This window comes from Syngnathoides biaculeatus, chromosome 5, assembly GCF_019802595.1.
Source record: "Syngnathoides biaculeatus isolate LvHL_M chromosome 5, ASM1980259v1, whole genome shotgun sequence".
In the NCBI taxonomy this organism is placed as follows: Eukaryota; Metazoa; Chordata; class Actinopteri; order Syngnathiformes; family Syngnathidae; genus Syngnathoides; species Syngnathoides biaculeatus.
In genome coordinates this window covers 11,377,219-11,396,175 of record NC_084644.1, presented here as the reverse complement: position 1 = coordinate 11,396,175, position 18,957 = coordinate 11,377,219, and the positions used below count along the sequence as shown (strand labels likewise).

Sequence of the window (18,957 nt, the reverse complement as noted above, 5' to 3'; positions counted from 1 at the left end):
TATTTTTTTTTCCTTAATATGTTGCACCGGACGTGGTCCATTACAATAGTACGGATGGTAAATTTCCACGAACCAAAAAAAAAAAGCACAATAAGATCACAAACACGAACACCATTCTCGCTTTTAGCTATTGCTTCCTTTTTTTTTTTAATTCCACAATGTACATTCAATAATTCTACAGTATACAAGTGAAAAACCCACAAAAGCATCCAAACTCCACATTGGCGTGCCGTTGCCCGGATTCAAATCCAGAACCTCAGAACTGAACTGTGAGACACACTCGCTAAGCACTAACTATCATGATGCCTTATTTATCACCCATGAGTAAAGCATTGTAAAATATCATAATAATAAAACACTTAAACCCCTTTCCGAGCCCACTTTTTCCACAGCATTAATTCATTGTCAAAAAAAAAAAAAAGACTCCGAAAACAACCAATCAATGATGTGATGTTAGTGAATGATGCGGTTTGACTGTTTGATGTGCTTATCTGGGATTAGCACCTTCACATTCGTCCTTCCTTCACTGCCGTGATGAATATTCTTGCACGCTCCCGCCATTGTTGTGTCCACAAAGCTGCTCTAGTATCAGTCGGGCTTTATTTTAAAAGCGCAGGTCGCGACACAATGAGCCGTTCAGCTTCAAAGTCTCTCGGTTTTGAAACGTGACCTCTACTTTGACCCCACACATCCAGCATCTGTATGTACAATTATGTGTATAAAAAGTATTGAATGATGCTTTTATAGTCATAGTGAGTGAATTCACTTAAATTGAGAGTTTGAGCTGTCAGAAGAGCTTTAGTGTCGATATTTGCCAGTCGTCTTCGAAAGGCGTTAAAGAGCCACGTCGACGGCATGCAAACGTCCTGCTTTGACTGACAAACGCGGGGCTCCGCGTTTGTTTGTGTGGAGCCGAGAGCCGCGTTGTCCGGAAGAGCCCACGGCGGAGAGACGAGGTAAAACCGCAACATTTTACCCTATTTGAACAGGAAGTGCGAGAGGAAACAGCAGATCAGACTGATATCAAGGGGGGATGTGGTGTAAAAGTGTGTAGCAGGTTAGCGTGGGTGCCTCACAGTTCCGAGTTTCGGTGTTCGAATCCGGGCTCTGGCCTTCCTGTGTTGGGTTTTGCGTTGCTTCCCTGTGCTAGCTTCACTGAAACAATAAGCGTGAACGTCAGAGTGAACAGTCGCTCGTCGATGTGTGCCCTGATGTTGACTGGCGACCGGTCCGAGCGTACCCCAACCTCATACCCAAAGTCAGCTGAGATAGATTCCAGTACCGCCTGCGATTCGACTGAGGAGAGCCAGCGTAGAAAATGAACGACTGGGTGGATACAAGTGCGCCCTGCGATTGGCTGGCAACCAGTTCAGGGTGTACCGTGACCCTTGTGAGGATAAGCAGCGAAAAAATGGATGGATACAAGTGCATGAAGTGAATACATCTATAATCAAGAAAAAAAGTATATCTTTTCAGTCCTGTTTAAAAAATAAATAAATAGCGAGATCTTGTGGCCATTATAGGAAGTGCATCAGTGATTCGGGGGCGTTTGAAGAAAAAAAAAAATAATATTCCATCAGGCGGCACGGTGGAGCAGCTGGTAAAGCGTTGGCCTCGCAGTTCGGAGGTTCCGGGTTTCAATCCCAGACCCGCCTGTGTGGAGTTTGCATGTTCTCACCGTGCCTGCGTGGGTTTTCTCTGGTCACTTCGGTTTCCTCCCAAAAAACATGAAACATTAATTGGACACTCTAAATTGCCCCAAGGTGTGATTGTGGGTGCGGCTGTTTGTCTCAATGTGACCTGCGACTGGCTCGCAACTACTTCAGGGTGTACCCCGCCTCCTGCCCGTTGACAGCTGGGATCGGCTCCAGCACTACTTGCGACCCTTGTGAGGATAAGTGGTGAAGAAAATGCATGGATGGATGTCATAAGGATTTTTTAAATCTCTACAAGGATTTTTTGGTCGTGTATACAGGCTGGCGCTCCGAAAAGTAGACACGTATTCCCCGGAGGTATTCCTCCAGCATTCCTTGTGAGGATAAGCGGCAAATAAAATGAATGGAAAGATGAATATTATTCCATCAGCAGCCACAAACTTAAAAAAAGATTATTCTAAAGCAGTTTTTGGGGAGCTAGGACAATTAACTTTCAACAGTTTTACTTTTTTTTGGAGGGGGGGGGGTTGCGTAAGAAATATTGAGGGGTCCTGAAGCCCTCCTAAAACAGGCCAAGCGATGTCACTGCTGTGATTGTTCCAGCTTCTAAGGATGCTGGCGAAGGGCCACATGTACCCTGCAGTACTGCTTCTGCTGCTGAAGGGGGCGACAGAGCCAAGTAAGTCCTAACGTCGCTCGGGTCTGAATTGCTATGACAACCCCATAGCAACTTTGTTGATATGATTCTGAAGAACTCTTATGTTACTCTTGATCATAGTCCACATTTCCAAAAAGCAGTGAGAAAACTTGTACTTGGAGGGCTTCTACCTATTTCTGACAATGTGTAAAATCCAAAAATGTAACCATTGGTTAAAAATATACATGGCGGTGGTTCACAGAACTTAAAACTCGGTTGACTGTTAATTGTTTTTTTCTGGGGGGGGGTCCGAACTCACATGTGTTTTGGGCTGACTTTGTTTCCAGGATGCGCCGAAGCAGAAATTAGCGCCGGTTTACGCTTTCTGGTGGTTTTTCCTGAGAACATCGCCTACTATTACCCCGAGGATCCTCAAAACCAGGTGCACGTGACAGCTCTGTATGACAATACGGAAGTCACGGTGGCTTTCCAGGATCAAATCCGCACGGAGACTCTGGACGCAGCTCAGACGCGCCGCTTCTTATTCTCCCGCACGGCCGAGCTCAGACGGGAGAACGTCGCCGACAAGGTGGTCCGGGTGAACAGCACCCGCCGGGTCACAGTCCACGCCATCAGTCTAAAGGCGGGCAGCGTGCAGAGTGCGAGGGTCGTTCCCGTGGACGCCCTGGGCACCGAGTACCTCGTCCCGCCGATTCCCGAAATCCAGGGTACCACCCGACCCGCCGACGTGGTCAACTCCAATGTGACCGAGCGCGCCCCCTTCAGGCTCATTCTGGTCAATGCGGAAAAAGTCAACAAAGTCAGCCTGGAAGGAGAAGACGGCCTCACCGGGGAGGAGGAGTTGGAGCCTCATCACGCCGCTCAGTTCTGGCTGGACGCCGACAACGCTTGGAGGGTGGTGAGGGCACAACACCCGGTGGCGGCTCTCTTCGGGCACCCGTGCGCCGCCACACGGAACTGCAGCTGCTCTATGCTGTACGTCACGCTGAGCCCCAAACCGCGTGACAAGATGGCCTTCTTGGTCCCGCCGATGCCGTACCAAAATGCGGAGGAACTAATCTCGGTACTCCTTTCCGAGGAGTTACATGTACGCATGGACACACACACACACGTGTGACGCATTAAAGTCTGTTTCCACCCCTGGTGAATGTTTTTATTGTACCAGGAGAACTCTTCCTTGGTGGACTCGTCATACCCGGGCTGGCCTGTCCTGGAGCTCCCCGGTCCCGCCATCCTCCACCGTCCCGGCCTGCTTCTGCCGCTCATCCCGCAGTCGGAGTTGGCTTCCTGCTTCGTGGTCAACGCCATACCGGACATGCGCAACTTTGCCATAATCCTGGTCCGCAAGGACCTCACCGGGGGAGTCCGCGTGGGCGGCGGCCCACCGGAGGACCCCGTCTGGCTACCGCTCACGGGGTCTGACTTCGTCTCCACGTTGGTGAACCTGACCGTGGACAACAACGCCATATGGCACACCTCCAACAAGATGGCCGTGTACTATGTGGGACAAAATGGTGACGTTCTTTTTGGGAACCCGGCACCCGCTGTTAGTCAAACCTCAGGTAAGAATGTGTCATGGTTTGGGTTCGCTCTCTCACTTTACTGGAATGCTCTCACATGTACTACAGAAACACTCTCTCTTGAACAACTGAAACACTCACACACTCCTCAAAAATTATTCACTTAGCTTCATCTACTAGCTTGATCTACCAGTTTTTACTGAAACACTCACGCATACAACTGAACACTCTCACACAAAACAAAAATTATTCACTCACACTTCTAACATCTTCTCACTACTGAAACACTTTACACAGGCAATTGAAGCAATCTAACAATACTCAAAAATGATTTACTCACACACTACCATGCTCTCACGCTCACTACTGAACCTTTCACACGCACTACCAAAATACTCTCATATCATGACAAAACGTCTTAAACACACTACAGAAATACACTACTGAAACACTCATAATCCTCAAAAATTATTCACTTAACACTACTAACATGATGTTCCAGTTTTTACTGAAACACTCACACAGACAACTGAAAACACTCACACAAAACAAAAAATATTCACTCACACAACTAAAATCCTCTCACACTCACTACTGAAACACTTTAGACACGCAACTGAAGCGAACTCACAATACTCAAAAATGATTTACTCAGACATTACTAATATGCTCTCACTCTCACTACTGAAACTTTCAAAAGCAGTAGTAAATACTCTCATAACACTACAAAAAGATATTTCACACACTACAGAAATACACTTATGAAATACACTCACACACTCGAAAATTATTCACTTAGCACTATTATCATGATCTCCCAATTTTTACTGAAACACTCACACACAACTGAAAACACTCTTACACACAAAAAAAATATTCACTCACACTACCAATATCCTCTCACACACTACTGAAACACTTTACACAGGCAACTGAAGCAATTTCACAATACTTGAAAATTATTTGCTCACACACTACTAACATGCTCTCACACTCACTACTGAAACTTTCCCAGGCACTAGCAAAATACTCTCATATCATGACAAAAAGTCTTACACATACTACAGAAATATGCGACTGAAATACACTCACACACTTAAAATTCTTCACTTCACACTCCTAACATGATCTCCCAGTTTTTACTGAAACACTTACAGTCAACTGAAAACACTCTCACACAAAACAAAAATTATTCACTCAAACTACTAACATCCTCTCACACTCACTACTGAAACACTTTACACACGCAACTGAAGCAATCTCACAATACTCAAAAATGATTTACTCACACACTTTTAACATGCTCTCACACTCACTACTGAAACTTTCACACACACTAGCAAAATACTCTCATATCACTACAAAAAGATCTTATACACACTACAGAAATACACCCACTGCTGAAATACTCTCACACATACAAGCTAAAACAATTCTACAGACGACTGAAAGTCTCTCCCTTCCATCTGAAATATTTTTTTTTCACTCACAGTCTAATAAAATGCTCTCAGACATCAACAAAACAAAAATCCCCTCGCATCACACAAACTACTGAAAAAATGTTTTGCTCACATCCAGCAACTGACACAAAACTGAAGCGCTCTCCTCCCCAGATTACAGAGGCTGCGTCCTGTTGCCTGATGTTTTGGAATTTGGCTCCGAGGCTCTAGGGTGGCAGGAGTCCGTCAAGTTCTGCCGAGACCGGAATTTCCATCTGGTCAGCTTGTCCTCCCTCCCGCTCCGAAACCACGTGCAGGCCAAAATCCGACAGGAGTACACCGGGGATGACGCACCGAGGCGGGCTTGGATCGGATTGCGTCGCAGCACGCTTACCGGCGCATGGTACTGGCTCAACAAAGTGGCGGTCACGGTCAGCAACTGGGTCGAGACCGAGAGCACTCCTAGGGGCAGGTGTGGGGCCATCAATCTGGAGCCGGGTGAGGACTTTGGCTGGAGCCGTGAGGACTGCTGCCAGGACATCCATCCCATCTGCTACCGAGGACCACACTGCTTCCCCGTGCAGTAGATGCTAAAAAATTAGCATGGCTAACAATACAAGTAACATGTAGCCCTTAGAAAGGTAGCCCTATTGCTAAGCTAACACTGCGAATAATACAGTCCTGAAATGTTTTCACACAGGAGTGAAGCACTTACATAAAGTCCTGAAATATTTTCATGCACATTTATGAAATCATCTCCAAAACAGACTACTGTATTGATCGCTTACACATCATTAAAACACATACTAGTAAAACACTGTCACATGTGTCCTACTGAAACTCACGCGCTAATGAAAACAAATTCACAAGCACTGCTAAAGCACAAGCGCTACTCATTGGAAGTCTTTTGAGGCTTCTTATAGTTATTGTTGGAATTTAGAATTTTAGAATTTTTGTAGTCTTTGTGTTAGCGTTTTTATAGTCTTATAGTCTTTTTGGTGTCTTTTTGTTCGTGTGTTTGGGATGTAGAACCAGTCAGCTGCATTAGCTTGTTGACATGAAGCAGAACCACATTAGCACGATTAGCAGGTTTAAATGAAGCTAGCAAGTTTGACAAAACACAGGAAAATAGCTTAATTTTTTTATATCTTTGAAATATTTATGCTGCCTTTAAAAACCATGACTTTTAGAATTTAGTAAGCCTGGCTAGTGATAAAAAGTTATGCTGTGGGTGTGTCTTCTTTAAAATAAAAATGGAGCAATGATGGCAGTGCCCAGGTGGTGGCAGAAGACAAAATGTAAACTTTATTGGACTTTGTTGCTAATGATTAAAATTCTGAAAGTTTAAAAGTGGGGTTAGTGGTTCAGGGTGGCACACAGTGGATGGGCAATCAATTGTGCCAGAGGACCACCTTAGGCACCAGCCACACCCCAATCCCCACCAACATGGCAACCTTGGACCCCAGAGACAGAACCAGGAGCAGAAGGAGATGGGGCGGTAGCCCATCCTTGGGTGGGGGCGTATGAGGGTGCAGCAAGTAGAGAGTTGCCTGATCTTTCCCAAGTGGGTTGGAGGCAGAGCACGTGACCTGCCATCCGGGTTCGACATCGTGGAGCTGGCTGACGACAAGGTCGCCGGCCGGATTGAGGGGGCCCGCTGTAGAACCTTCCAGGGGGTGGTCGGGGCCCAGCCACTTGATGTCGGGCGGCGGTGAGCCCTCCATTCGGCACTCAGCTGTGTAGCCTAAACCTTCGCTGGCCACCACCCGCAAGGACAAGATGTTGGGTGGCGCTGTCGTGGGCAACACAAATGTGAGGACGGCTGTTGTCTTCCAAGAACTGTAGACCCTTTTTCAGAACTCACCCTCCACCGTCAGTCGGGTACCCAAGTTGTCCTCCACGCTCTTGTGATCTCTTCCCGCCACTTCCAAACCGCAGTAGTAGATCCCGCTGTCCCCCAGGGTGACGTCCTTTATGCGCAGGGATAGATCATGCAAGCGGGGGTCACCCTCCAGTCGGTATCGTGGGTCCTGCTGGGGCCCGGGCTCGCAGTCAGGGGACCCGACTTTACTAGTGCAGTGGTACAGGACAGTGGTCCCTTGACTACCGACCAGACGCCATCGCACTCGTACTGAGGCGTGGTGGGAATGGCGAGGGTGGCTGAAGGTGCAGGGCACAACCACCGGGTAGCCCGCCAGGCTGCGCACCTCCGCATGCATGTGCACTACCCATGTACCATCTTCAGAGCTCCAAACTGTGGAGAGATGGCACACTCTTACATAACGATATATGGGCTCATTTGCAGTGAAGAAAATAAGTATTTGAACACCCTGTTTTATTGCAAGTTCTCCGATTTAGAAATCATGGAGGGGTCTGAAATTTTCATCGTAGGTGCATGTACACTGTGAAAGAGGTAATCTAAAAAGAAAAAAACAGAAATCACAATGTATGAATTTTTAAAATGATTTATTTTTGTGATACAACTGCAAATAAGTATTTAAACACCTGAGAAAACCAATGTTAATGTTTGGTACAGTAGCCTTTGTTTGCAATTACAGAGGTCAAACATTTCCTGTAGTTTTTCACCAGGTTTGCACACATTGCAGGAGGGATTTCGGCCCACTCCTCCACACAGATCTTCTTTAAATCAGACAAGTTTCTGGGCTGTCACTGAGAAACATGGGGTTTAAGCTCCCTGGAGACTGTTTAGGCCACACCAGAACCTTGATATGCTTCTTCACCAAGATGCTTGGTAATTTCTCCATAGTCCTTTCCAGTCGTGTGGAGTTGTAAAATTTTGTCTCTGGTGTCTTTGGACAGCTCTTTGGACTTGACCATGTTACAAGTTTGAGTCTAACTGATTGTATGGGGCGGACAGGTGTCTTTATACAGCTAACAACCTCACACAGGTCCATCTGATTCAGGATAATCCATGGAGTGGAGGTGGACTTTTAATGGCGGACTAACAGGTCTTTGAGGCTCAGAATTCTAGCTGAGACACAGATGTTCAAATACTTATTTACAGCTGTATCACACAAATAAATCATTAAAAAAATCATACATTGTGATTTCTGGATTTATCTTTTTAGATTATCTCTATTACTGGGGACATGCACCTACGATGAAAATTTCAGACCCCCTCCATGATTTCTGAGTGGGAGAACTTGCAATATAGCAGGGCGTTTAAATACTTATTTTCTTCACTGTGAATCTTTTGTACATTAATTTCGTCCATTAAAACGTGGAACACGAGTGTATGAACACATAACTGCAAGAACACACGACATGAATATGAAAACTCTAAAATAACATCAACAATGGGCAGTTGAATATAATATGAACATATGATCACTTGACTCCCACACCACGTGGAAATATCAATACTACATGAATTTATGAACACGCAACTGAAACCCTCACACACTACTGAAACACTGTCAAAGACACCGTTAAAAGCTCTCATACACTCAAATGAAATACTCAAGCACACGACCAAAATACTCGGGCAATACTGAAACCGTGTCACACACAAACCTGAAACGTGCTTTTACACAGAACTGAAACACTTACACACAAAAATGAATTGCTCTCACACAACCACTGCAGAAACGCTCTCACACATGACTGACGTGCTCAGAAACAATGAACACATGAATGGGAACACTTTAACATTATCCTATCGCATCTGTCATTTACATAATGTCAGAATTGATGCGTGAGTCTGTATGTGGTGTAACTCACCTCTGTTAGCAGCAAACAACAAGATGCAGAGCAACACCTCCATGGTGGAAGAGTGAATGAGTTATGAATGAATGAGTGAGTGAAGGAGGGTGGGAGTGACTGAGAGACAATGTGTATGTATGTCAGTGTTGATGTTTTTCCAGCGTGGCTCTTGCTTTATTTTGAGTTTAATTTTGAGGAAGTTTTTCTTGTCTGGGGGGAAGTTACAGTGGTGCAGAAACATAACAAATACCTCAGAAAGATATGAGGTGTTGTATAGAAAAAAAATAACATTTTTATCTTTTCCCCAAAACCCTTCAAATGCATGGAAAATTTTTAACTTCACATAACCTCTCACAGTCCTAAAAAAAAACAACAACAAATCTCTTTCTACAAAAACAACAAAAAAATCTCAGAGGTGACCCAAAAAAAATAATTCGATCATACCCTTAAAACTTTAAAAACTTGCCCCAATAACCCGCCAAAAAACATACTTAAAAAAAAAAACCTCTCACACACCACCCAAAAATCTCACATAATGACAAAACCCCTCTTGAACCTATTTATTATCTTGAATTATAGGCTTTTTTTTTTTTATACGTTTCTGGTGTTTCTCATTTGCTAATTTTCCATGTACTGCATGCTGGGGTGTCGTTATCTTATAACTATGGTGTCAGCGTCCTGTGACCCATTTCCTTCCTGAATTGTAGTGTTAGCTGCAGTTAAAAAGCATTTCTACACAAATGCGTATGCATGTGTGTGTTCAACATGCGCGTACGTGCGCTACTGCTGTTGTGTGCTGTCATCACAGGTGAGTTGCAGCTCCGGAGCATTTTGTCATTTTAACACGCGCTTCCGATTGGTTCGACCAGCGTCTTAATGACAAAGACTCAGTTGCAGAAATTAGCATGTTGACATCAAATCAGTTTAGCATGTTGGTGTGTTGCAATTGTACTTCCGGGCTCTTCCATATTTAGAGGGAAAATACTAGACACCGTCTATTTCTTTATAGATATTTATTTATGGCATAGACTCATCAGCGAACAGAGTAACATCAGTCTTTTCGGTATCACAATACATCCCATAAAAAAACAGCACAAAAAGAAACGCGCCCTTACAGCTAATTGATCACGTGACCCTGACTAGATAACTAGTTTCTAAATAAAACAAAACATGAGAACATAATTCAAAATGGTGTGGCAGAAAAATGTTGACATGAAAGCAGTGAGCGACAATTTTGACATGATTGTAGTCAGTGACATTAGCATGTTGATGTGAAAGCAGCTGGCGACATTAGCATGTTGATGTGAAGTTGTTAGCTATGTTAGTGTGTTGACATGGAAGCTGTTAGCTCCATAAGCATATCAAAATGTACATGTTGATGAGAAACCAGTTAGCTTCATTAGCTGTTGACATGGAAACTGTTAGCAACATTACTACACTAACGTTTTCATGTTGAGGTAAAAGCAAGAACATTATCATGTTGCCATGGAAGCACTTAGCTATATTAGCATGTTAACATTTGTATGTTAATCTGAAAGCAGGTAACCACATTAGCATCTTGATGCGTGAAATTAGTTAGCTACATTAGCATCTTGATGTCGAAGCAGCTGGTGACGTTAGCATGTTGATGCGAAGTTGTTAGCTACGTTAGCATGTTGACATGGAAGCTGTTAGCTACGTAAGCATATCAAAATTTACATGTTGATGAGAAACCAGTTAGCTTCATTAGCTGTTGACATGGAAGTTGTTAGCTACATTACTACGTTAACATTTTCATGTAGAGGTAAAAGCAAGAACATTATCATGTTGCCATGGAAACAGTTAGCTACATTAGCATGTCAACATTTGCATGTAAATCTGTAAGGAGGTAGCCACGTTAGCATCTCGATGTGTGAAAGTAGTTAGCTACATTAGTATGTTGATGTGGAAGCAGCTGATGACAGCGTGTTGATGTGAAGTTCCTAGTTACGTTAGCGTGTTGACATGGTAGCTTTTAGCTCCGTGAGCACATCATTTACATGTTGATGAGAAACCCATTAGCTTCATTAGCTGTTGACATGGAAGTTGTTTGATACATTAGTATACTTATGTTTTCCAGATGAGGTAAAAGCGAGAACATTATCATGTTGCCATGGAAGCAGTTAGCAACAATAGCATGTCAACATTTCCATGTAAATCTGAACGCAAGTACCCACATTAGAATCGTGATGGATGAAAGTAGTTAGCTACATTAGCATGTTGATGTGAAAGAAGGAGAACTGCTGTAATTTTGCCTACAGTGCCTATAAAGTGAAAAAAATTGACACACCACAGCAAAGTGTTGTAAACAAACCTGCCAAATTTTAAAAAAAGAAAAACACCGACCAACCATATAAAATGGGTATCTGAAATTTTGAAAAAGTTTCTCAGAACCCGGAGGATGCTATAAATACTTTTGTACAGGAAGTGTACTGTCATCGCCATTGAATGCCTCCAATGTGGTCAGCGCACTGCAAGGACGCGAAGCAGTCCTGGGCTGCTCCTTCACTCATCCCAAACAGAAGCACAATGTCGACAGCATCAAGGTGACCTGGACCGCCAGATCCCCCAACGTGACTCCATTTTTCCAGTGCGAAGGAAAGAATGACACGTCAACTGTGCCCATCGACTGTTTGGGCTTGGATCGCTTCTCGTTTAACTACGACCTCCGCCGAGGCAAGTTCTCGCTCCTTATCAGAGGTGTCGAGATGAAGGACGATGGCGTTTACTTCTGCCATGTGGCACTGGACAAGGGACAGCCACAGATCAGCGAGGTGACTCTGGAAGTACAAGGTAAAAACTGATCTCTATGTGTGGACTTCCTGTTTGGTCACAAGGTTGCACGGTTATTTGCATTTGAGTGTGAATGCTAAAGCGCTATCTCGGAGTGTTTCCTTGCTCTCTGGAACCCTATCGACTTTTATCAGTTATCATTTTTTTTTCTCATTAGAAATATTGTGTTGCACAGCAATAACCTCCACTGTAGTTAAAACGAAAAATCCTTGAGACATTGACACCCCCAGTCAAAAAAATTGATTAAGCGCTGCGTTGAGATACAGGATTAACTCATTCCGTGAGCACGCTTGTAACTCAAAGCACTCGTACCTTAAATCATTTCTTCTCCCTGATAAATAAACCAACTGAAATGTGTGAAATGTGTTTTCAAGCAAAAAAAAATAATGTTTGATAACAATGTAGTTTATAAAAAAAGAACATTGTACCACCGTAATCAAACAGAATGTAAAGTATGAAACACTGCGCACACTGCATCATAACTTATTAGTTGTTGCTTCTCCTGGTGCGTATGACTTGGCCACCAGGGGGTACTGTCATATGGTCTATACAAAGTCAAGCAGACACACAAAGAGTTTCACAATCATTGTGACTCGGTAAAATATTTGTTGTTTTTGTTTCCAGAGGATAAAGAATATACTGTGCACCTTTGACTAGTCTCTTCTTCTTTCTTTTGTTGCTGCACCGTTTGTGTTCAAATATCTGTTGCTTATAACAACCCTTGCAACCCTTCACATATATGCTATTTGTGAGCCCATCTTTGATTTTTCCCTTCTATTTGTTAGCATTCAGCTTGCGTACTTTACGATTAAGTTATCCATCCATCCATCCATTATCTTTGCCGCTTATCCTCAAAAGGGCAGTGCCGGAGCCTATCCCAGCTGTCAACGGGCAGGAGGCGGGGGACACCCTGAACTGGTTGTTAGTCAATCGCGGGGCACATAGAGATAAATAGCCGCACTCACAATCAAATTTAGGGACAATTTAGAGTGTCCAATTAATGGTGCATGTTTTGGGGATGTGGGAGGAAACCGGAGTGCCCGGAGGAAACCCACGCAGGCACAGGGAGAACATGCAAACTCCACACAGGTAGGGCCAGGATCGAACCCGGGTCCTCAGAACTCTGAGGCCAAAGCTTTACCAGCTGAGCCCACCATGCCGCCCGGCCTAAGTTATGTGGTTATTAAATACACAACATGAAATTTGTCATTTTCTGATTAGTTTGACAGTGAACTTCATCCGGGAATGGTAATCAACAGTTTTCAGCCTCTTTGTGGGAGTATTATTTACTCATTCCATTTGTCAAAGTACTTCTTATCAAGGGAGTTCAGTTGAGCTCACTGCCACCACACAGCACTTGTATTGCAAATTATTGCTTACGAGTCAAAGCTAAAAAAAAAAAACAAACAGTGGCAGTGTTGCTATGGTTACCTTGAAAAAAGTAACTTTGGGAGAAAGATTTTCTGTTATGGGGTTGTTGTTTGGTTGCAAGATGACAAAAATTAGTTGTGGCATTTCTCGCAGTTCTACGGATCCCGGACCTGCCTGTTTGGAATTTGCATGTTCTCTCCGTGTCTGCGTGGGTTTTCCCCGGGTACTCTAGTTTCGTCCCACATCCCAAAAACATGCAACATTAATTGGACACTCTAAATTGCCCCTAGGTGTGATTTGTGAGTACAGCTGTTTGTCTCCATGTGGCCTGCGATTGGCCGGCAACCAGTTCAGGGTGAATCCTGCCTCCCCCGACCCTTGTGAGGATAAGAGGGAAAGAAAATGGATGGATGGATGGATGGATCTGTATTATAGTGTACCCGGGTGGCCAAGATGCAGACAACAAAAGAAACATCACAATGAGGCAAAACGTGTGGCAAAACCTTTTTAATTTCTCTAAATTCGACATAATCATGTCATGAGCGATCTACACTATTATAGTTTAAACATTTAAGTATTTTTGTCGGATTTTTTTTTTTGGAGGGGGGCAGGCGGGATTTGATATGCAAGTGTTTTGAGTTACGAGCCTGGTCACAGAATGAATTGAACTCGTATCTCAAGGCACAAAATACATACTGTAATCATTCAGGACTAGAGAATGAGTTAATGATTCAAACAGCTGAGTCATTTGCCATGTTGTTTCTTCTTCTTCTGCTGTTAGTGAAGCCGTCAATCCTGAGCCTGTCATTGGTCAACGGCAGCTCCAGCGGCCCCCAGAGGCTGCAGTGCGTGGCGGAGGGCAAACCGCCGCCCGGCATCACATGGCTGTCGGCCTCCGGGGTCCCCTTAGCATCGGCGTTGCTGGCGCAGGTGCGGGACGCAACGGCGGGTCTGAACCGAAGCAGCTCCGTCCCGTACGACGAGCAACTGGGTGAGCTCACCTGCCGGGCGGAAAGTGTGCTGGGGCGGGTCGAGCGGACGTACCCGCCTGCGAAGGGGACCGCCAGCGCGGCCCTGATATGGGGCGGCATGGCCGGGGGGCTGCTGCTGTTGCTCGTCTGTGGTGCTGCCATCCATCGACTCAGGCTCCAAGGTGAGGCGATGACATCTGCATCATGTGACGTCACTTGATAACGACTGTGGAGATGATTTTTCTCATTCAGCTTGAAATCCATAAATACGTGAACGTATAAAAAGGTGAAAACATGAACACAAACTATACATCCAAATCCATCAATACATTGACCGTTAAGTTGAACACATGAACCTATGAATATGTACAATAAAGAAAATAAGTATTTAAACACCCTGCTATATTGCAAGTTGTCCCACTTAGAAATCATGGAGGGCTCTGAAATTTTCATCGTATGTGCATGTCCACTGTGAGTGAGATAATCTCAGAAGAAAAATCCAAAAATCACAATTTATGAATTTATTTGTGTGGTACAGCTGCAAATATGTATTTGAACACCTGAGAAAACCAATGTTAATATTTGGTACAGTAGCCTTTGTTTGCAATTGCATAGGTCAAACGTTTCCTGTACTTGTTCATCAGGTTTGCACACACTTAGGAGGGATTTTGGCCCACTCCTCCACACAGATCTTCTCTGGATCAGACAGTTTTCTGGGCTGTCACTCAGAAACACGGAGTTTCGGCTCAATCCGAAGATTTTCTATTGGGTTTAGGTCTGGGGACCGGGTAGGCCATGCCAGAACCTTGATATGCTTCTTGCGGAGACACTCCTTGGTTTTCCTGGCTGTGTGCTTCGGGTCATTGTCATATTGAAAGACCCAGCCACAACGCATCTGCAATGCTCTGATTTAGGGAAAGAGGTTGTTCTCCCAAATCTCACAATACGTAGCCGCGGTCATCCTCTCCTTAATACAGTGCAGTCGCCCTGTCCCATGTGCAGAAAAACACCCCCAAAGCACGATGCTACCACCCCCATGCTTCACAGTAGGGATGGTGTTCTTGGGATGGAACTCATCATTCATCTTCCTCCAAACACGGTTAGTAGAATAATGAGCAAAAAGTTCCATTTTGGTCTCAACAGACCACAAAACCTTCTCCCATGACTCCTCTGTATCATCCAAATGGTCATTGGCAAACTTAAGATGGGCCTTGACATTTGCTGGTTTAAGCAGGGGAACCTTCCGTGCCATGCATGATTTCAAACCATGGTGTCTTAGTGTATTACCAACAGTCACCTTGGAAACGGTAGTCCCAGCTCTTTTCAGGTCATAGGCCAAGTCCTGTCGTGTAGTCCTGGGCTGATTCCTCACCTTTCTCAAGATCATTGAGAACCCACAAGGTGATATCTTGCATGGGGCTCCACTCCGATTGAGATTGACCGTCATGTTTAGCTTCTTCCATTTCCTAATGATTGCTTCAACAGTGGACCTCTGCTTGGCAATTTCTCCGTAGCCTTTTCCAGCCGTGTGGAGTTGTACAATTTTGTCTCTGCTGTCTTTGGACAGTCTTTGGTCTTGGGCATGTTACAAGTTTGAGTCTTACGGATTGTACGGGGTGGACAGGTGTCTTTATGCAGCTAACGACCTCACACAGCTCCATCTGATTCAGGATAATACATGGAGTGGAGGTGGACTTTTAAAGGGAGACTAACAGGTCTTTGAGGGTCAGAATTCTAGCAGATAGACAGGTGTTCAAATACTTATTTTCAGCTGCATCACACAGATAAATCATTTAAAAAATCCTACATTGTGATTTCTGGATTTTTCTTTTTAGATTATCTCTCTCACAGTGGACATGCACCTACGATGAAAATTTCAGACCCCCTCCATGATTTCAAAGTGGGAGAACTTGCAGTATAGCAGGGTGTTCAAATACTTATTTTCTTCACTGTAAATTAAGGATTCATAAATCAACGTTGACACAGGAACATAATTCAACAGGTATAAGGTCCCATTTAGCCCAAAAAGTAACTCGCTTGTTGTATCTGAGAAACTTTTTAGGAGTGCACGGGAAATTTACTAGGTGAGTTTTTGGGTGTAACAGATTTGACTGAGAGTTTTTTGAAAATATGTTTTTTTTTTGTTTTGTTTGTTTTGATGTGTGAGAAGCAGATACAGCCCCCCTACATTCCTCCCATAACGCCCATGTCGGCACCGATGAAGTCCAGACTGTTTATGCCGATGTCGTTCTTCCCGAGGCCCGTGAGTGTCATCGATGGATAACAGGTGTCAAACTCAAGGCCCGGGGGCCAGAACCAGCCCGCCACGTGAGTTTATGTGGCCCACGGAGGCAAATCATGTGGATCAACTTCCATGATATTTTTTGATTGAAATCTGTACCAGAATTTCAAATTTCAAACCGATCATAAATGATAACATTAAGAAATTACAAGCATTTTTGTGTTACCAAACAACAATAGTTGGAAAAACCCATTCCCCTTGATTTCTGATTCCAAAACTAGTTCATAAAATTAATTTGTAAATTTGATGAGAGGGTTAAAGATTTTTATCGCTTTGAAGGAAACCACAAATACATTGCGGCCCGCGACAAAAATGAGTTTGACACCCCTAATGTATAATCTATAATGGATCTGTGTGCACGGCACATTTCTATATTTTATGTATACAACGTGTATGTCATGTTTGATGTGTGTGTATTGTTGCAGATAATCACACAAAACAGGGCCAAGGTGAGAGACAAAATGGAGGTTACCACTTCCTGTGATCAATCAATCGTTTTGTTGCAAAAGTCTTAAATTTACAGTCGTGTTTTCTTATTCTTTTTCTAGTCCTGTAGTTTCCTCTTTTCTTCTTCATTTTGTTTTTCATCATCTTTTTATAGTCTCTGCTAGTCTTTTCGCTATTGTTTTTCTTTTACTGTCCCTTTGTAGTCTATAGTATAGTTTACAGTCTTTATGTAATTGTTTTAGTCTATTTTTGTATTCATTTGTAGCTTTTGTATACTCTTGGATAGTTTTTGTTTTATTCTTCTCATCTCTTTGCCATCATTTTTGCCTTTTGTCTTTCTAGTTTTTTTTGGTCTCTTCAAGTCTTTTTCCAGCCCTTTTATAGTTTTTCTATAGTCTTTCTGTTGTCTTTGTAGCCTCCAAATATTTGTATTTTTGTAGTCTTCTTGTTGACCTTTCTGTTTTGTATTGTGTTTTCCATTCTTTTGGTATTTTTTTTAATTTATTTTTATAGGCCTTTGTTGTCTTTTGTGGTTCTTTTGTGTAAGTCTTTTGAAGTTGTTTTAGTCTTGTTGCAGATCACAAACGTTCTAACTTTGTCTCTCCAGCGGTTTTGTACTCGACTGTGAAACTCCATTAGTCATCTTCAAGTCTTTCATCACCCAAGACGTTATCTCCAAGCGTCACTGGAGGCGGAGTCTCAATAAAAACCTTGCTTCTCGGGGTTTGAATTTATTTTTTATTTTTGTCATCCCACTGTCGCGGCACTCAGATGACACGTCTTTGTGACGGCAAGTACTTTGTGACCTCTGCGTGACTTCTGCACCGGCTCAGACTTTCATTTACAACGTCCACTTACTCAAATGCCGTGAAAGAACCTGCTGCTTATTTCAATTCCTGTTGGTGACATTTTGTAGTGGAACTGGTGCATTGCTGCCTTTGGAGTGCATTTCTTTTTTTTTCTTCCCCCAATAATCTTTGTTTTTCTGTAGTGTTTTGAAGCTTTTGTGCAGTCTTTTTGTTGTATTTTTTTCATTGTTATTGTCATTTTTAATCTTTATCGTCATTTCTGGTCTTTGTTGGATACTTTAGTCATGTTGGAGTTTGCTTATCCTCATGAGGGACGTGGGCATCATGGAGCTAAATTCAAATAGTCATTTGCACTTACAACAATCTTGCAAACACATTCATTGCTGGCGGCACGGTGGCTGAGCTGGTAAAGCGTTGGCCTCACAGTTCTGAGGTTCAATCCCGGACCCGGCTGTGTGGAGTTTGCATGTTCTCTCCGTGCCTGCGTGGGCTTCCTCTGGGCACTCCGGTTTCCTCCCACATCCCAAAAAAACGTCCAACATTAATTGGACACTCTAAAATTGCCCCTAGGTGTGATTGTGAGTACGGCTGTTTGTCCCCATGTGCCCTGCAATTGGCTGGCAACCAGTTCAGGGTCTACCCCGCCTCCTGCCCGTTGACAGCTGGGATAGGCTCCAGCACTCCCTGCGACCCTTGTGAGGATAAGCGGCCAAGAAAATGGATGGATGGACATTCATTGCTGTCATTTCATTATCAAATGTGGAAGGTGAAAAAACAATCCCATACTCTGCTCTTATTCTCCAGATTATCATTACCCTAGCTAACATCTTCATATATTATTTCTTATATCGATTCTATGAAGTCTGTTGTATGAAGTTTGGAGGGGGTATTTTGAATCCACTGTATTAATAATCTTTGCCACACCCTCATATTTCCCAGCATTTGATATTTTCTTTTTAGTCACTCCTCACCCGGACTACATCTAGATAACTCATGTAAAACTAAATTATTTTGGAAGTAATGAAGCATTTTCAAATTTTAAACAATAAAATAAAGATAGAAATCTACTGTAGTGTTTTTTGTAGGGTTTTTTTTGTAATATTCTACACTACTGTACTACTACGTGTATATTTTTGTGTTCAGTTGAAACATCTCCTGACTTGGGGGTCAAAGTTCAGACTACACTTGTCTGTAATGTAATAGGAGTAAAATCAATTTACAATTGTAAATTATTTTTGTCCTTAAACACCT

General features: G+C 43.4%; 3 protein-coding genes across 9 annotated transcripts; 2 read left to right on the top strand and 1 right to left on the bottom strand.

The window, feature by feature from the left end:
• Window positions 1-885: 885 nt before the first annotated feature.
• Window positions 886-6,155, top strand: LOC133501292 (uncharacterized). Its single transcript, XM_061820946.1, has 5 exons — window positions 886-956; window positions 2,259-2,334; window positions 2,640-3,400; window positions 3,479-3,875; window positions 5,447-6,155. Exons 2-5 carry the CDS (start codon window positions 2,268-2,270, stop codon window positions 5,857-5,859), a joined length of 1,638 nt encoding a protein of 545 aa, XP_061676930.1. The 5' UTR covers window positions 886-956; window positions 2,259-2,267; the 3' UTR covers window positions 5,860-6,155.
• Window positions 6,156-6,564: 409 nt separating this feature from the next.
• Window positions 6,565-9,909, bottom strand: si:dkey-11p23.7 (V-set and Ig domain-containing protein). Of its 2 annotated transcripts, none has more exons than XM_061818818.1 (3): window positions 9,771-9,909; window positions 7,137-7,526; window positions 6,565-7,064 (listed from the first exon to the last, which is right to left on the bottom strand). In XM_061818818.1, the coding sequence occupies exons 1-3, from the start codon at window positions 9,823-9,825 to the stop codon at window positions 6,664-6,666; spliced, it is 846 nt and encodes a 281-aa protein (XP_061674802.1). In that variant the 5' UTR covers window positions 9,826-9,909; the 3' UTR covers window positions 6,565-6,663. The 2 variants fall into 2 exon arrangements, with proteins under 2 accessions (XP_061674802.1, XP_061674803.1); XM_061818819.1 differs by lacking the exon at window positions 9,771-9,909 and adding an exon at window positions 9,014-9,606.
• On the top strand, window positions 9,660-18,782 carry siglec15l (sialic acid binding Ig-like lectin 15, like). 6 transcript variants are annotated; one of them, XM_061818813.1, is made up of 6 exons: window positions 9,660-9,803; window positions 11,438-11,806; window positions 13,959-14,330; window positions 16,322-16,476; window positions 16,876-16,899; window positions 17,505-18,782. In XM_061818813.1, exons 1-6 carry the CDS (start codon window positions 9,746-9,748, stop codon window positions 17,523-17,525), a joined length of 999 nt encoding a protein of 332 aa, XP_061674797.1. In that variant the 5' UTR covers window positions 9,660-9,745; the 3' UTR covers window positions 17,526-18,782. The 6 variants fall into 6 exon arrangements, with proteins under 6 accessions (XP_061674797.1, XP_061674799.1, XP_061674801.1 ...); XM_061818815.1 differs by having other exon boundaries at window positions 9,663-9,803; window positions 11,481-11,806; window positions 16,319-16,476; XM_061818817.1 differs by having other exon boundaries at window positions 9,667-9,803; window positions 16,322-16,411; window positions 17,505-18,781.
• The last annotated feature ends 175 nt before the right edge of the window (window positions 18,783-18,957 follow it).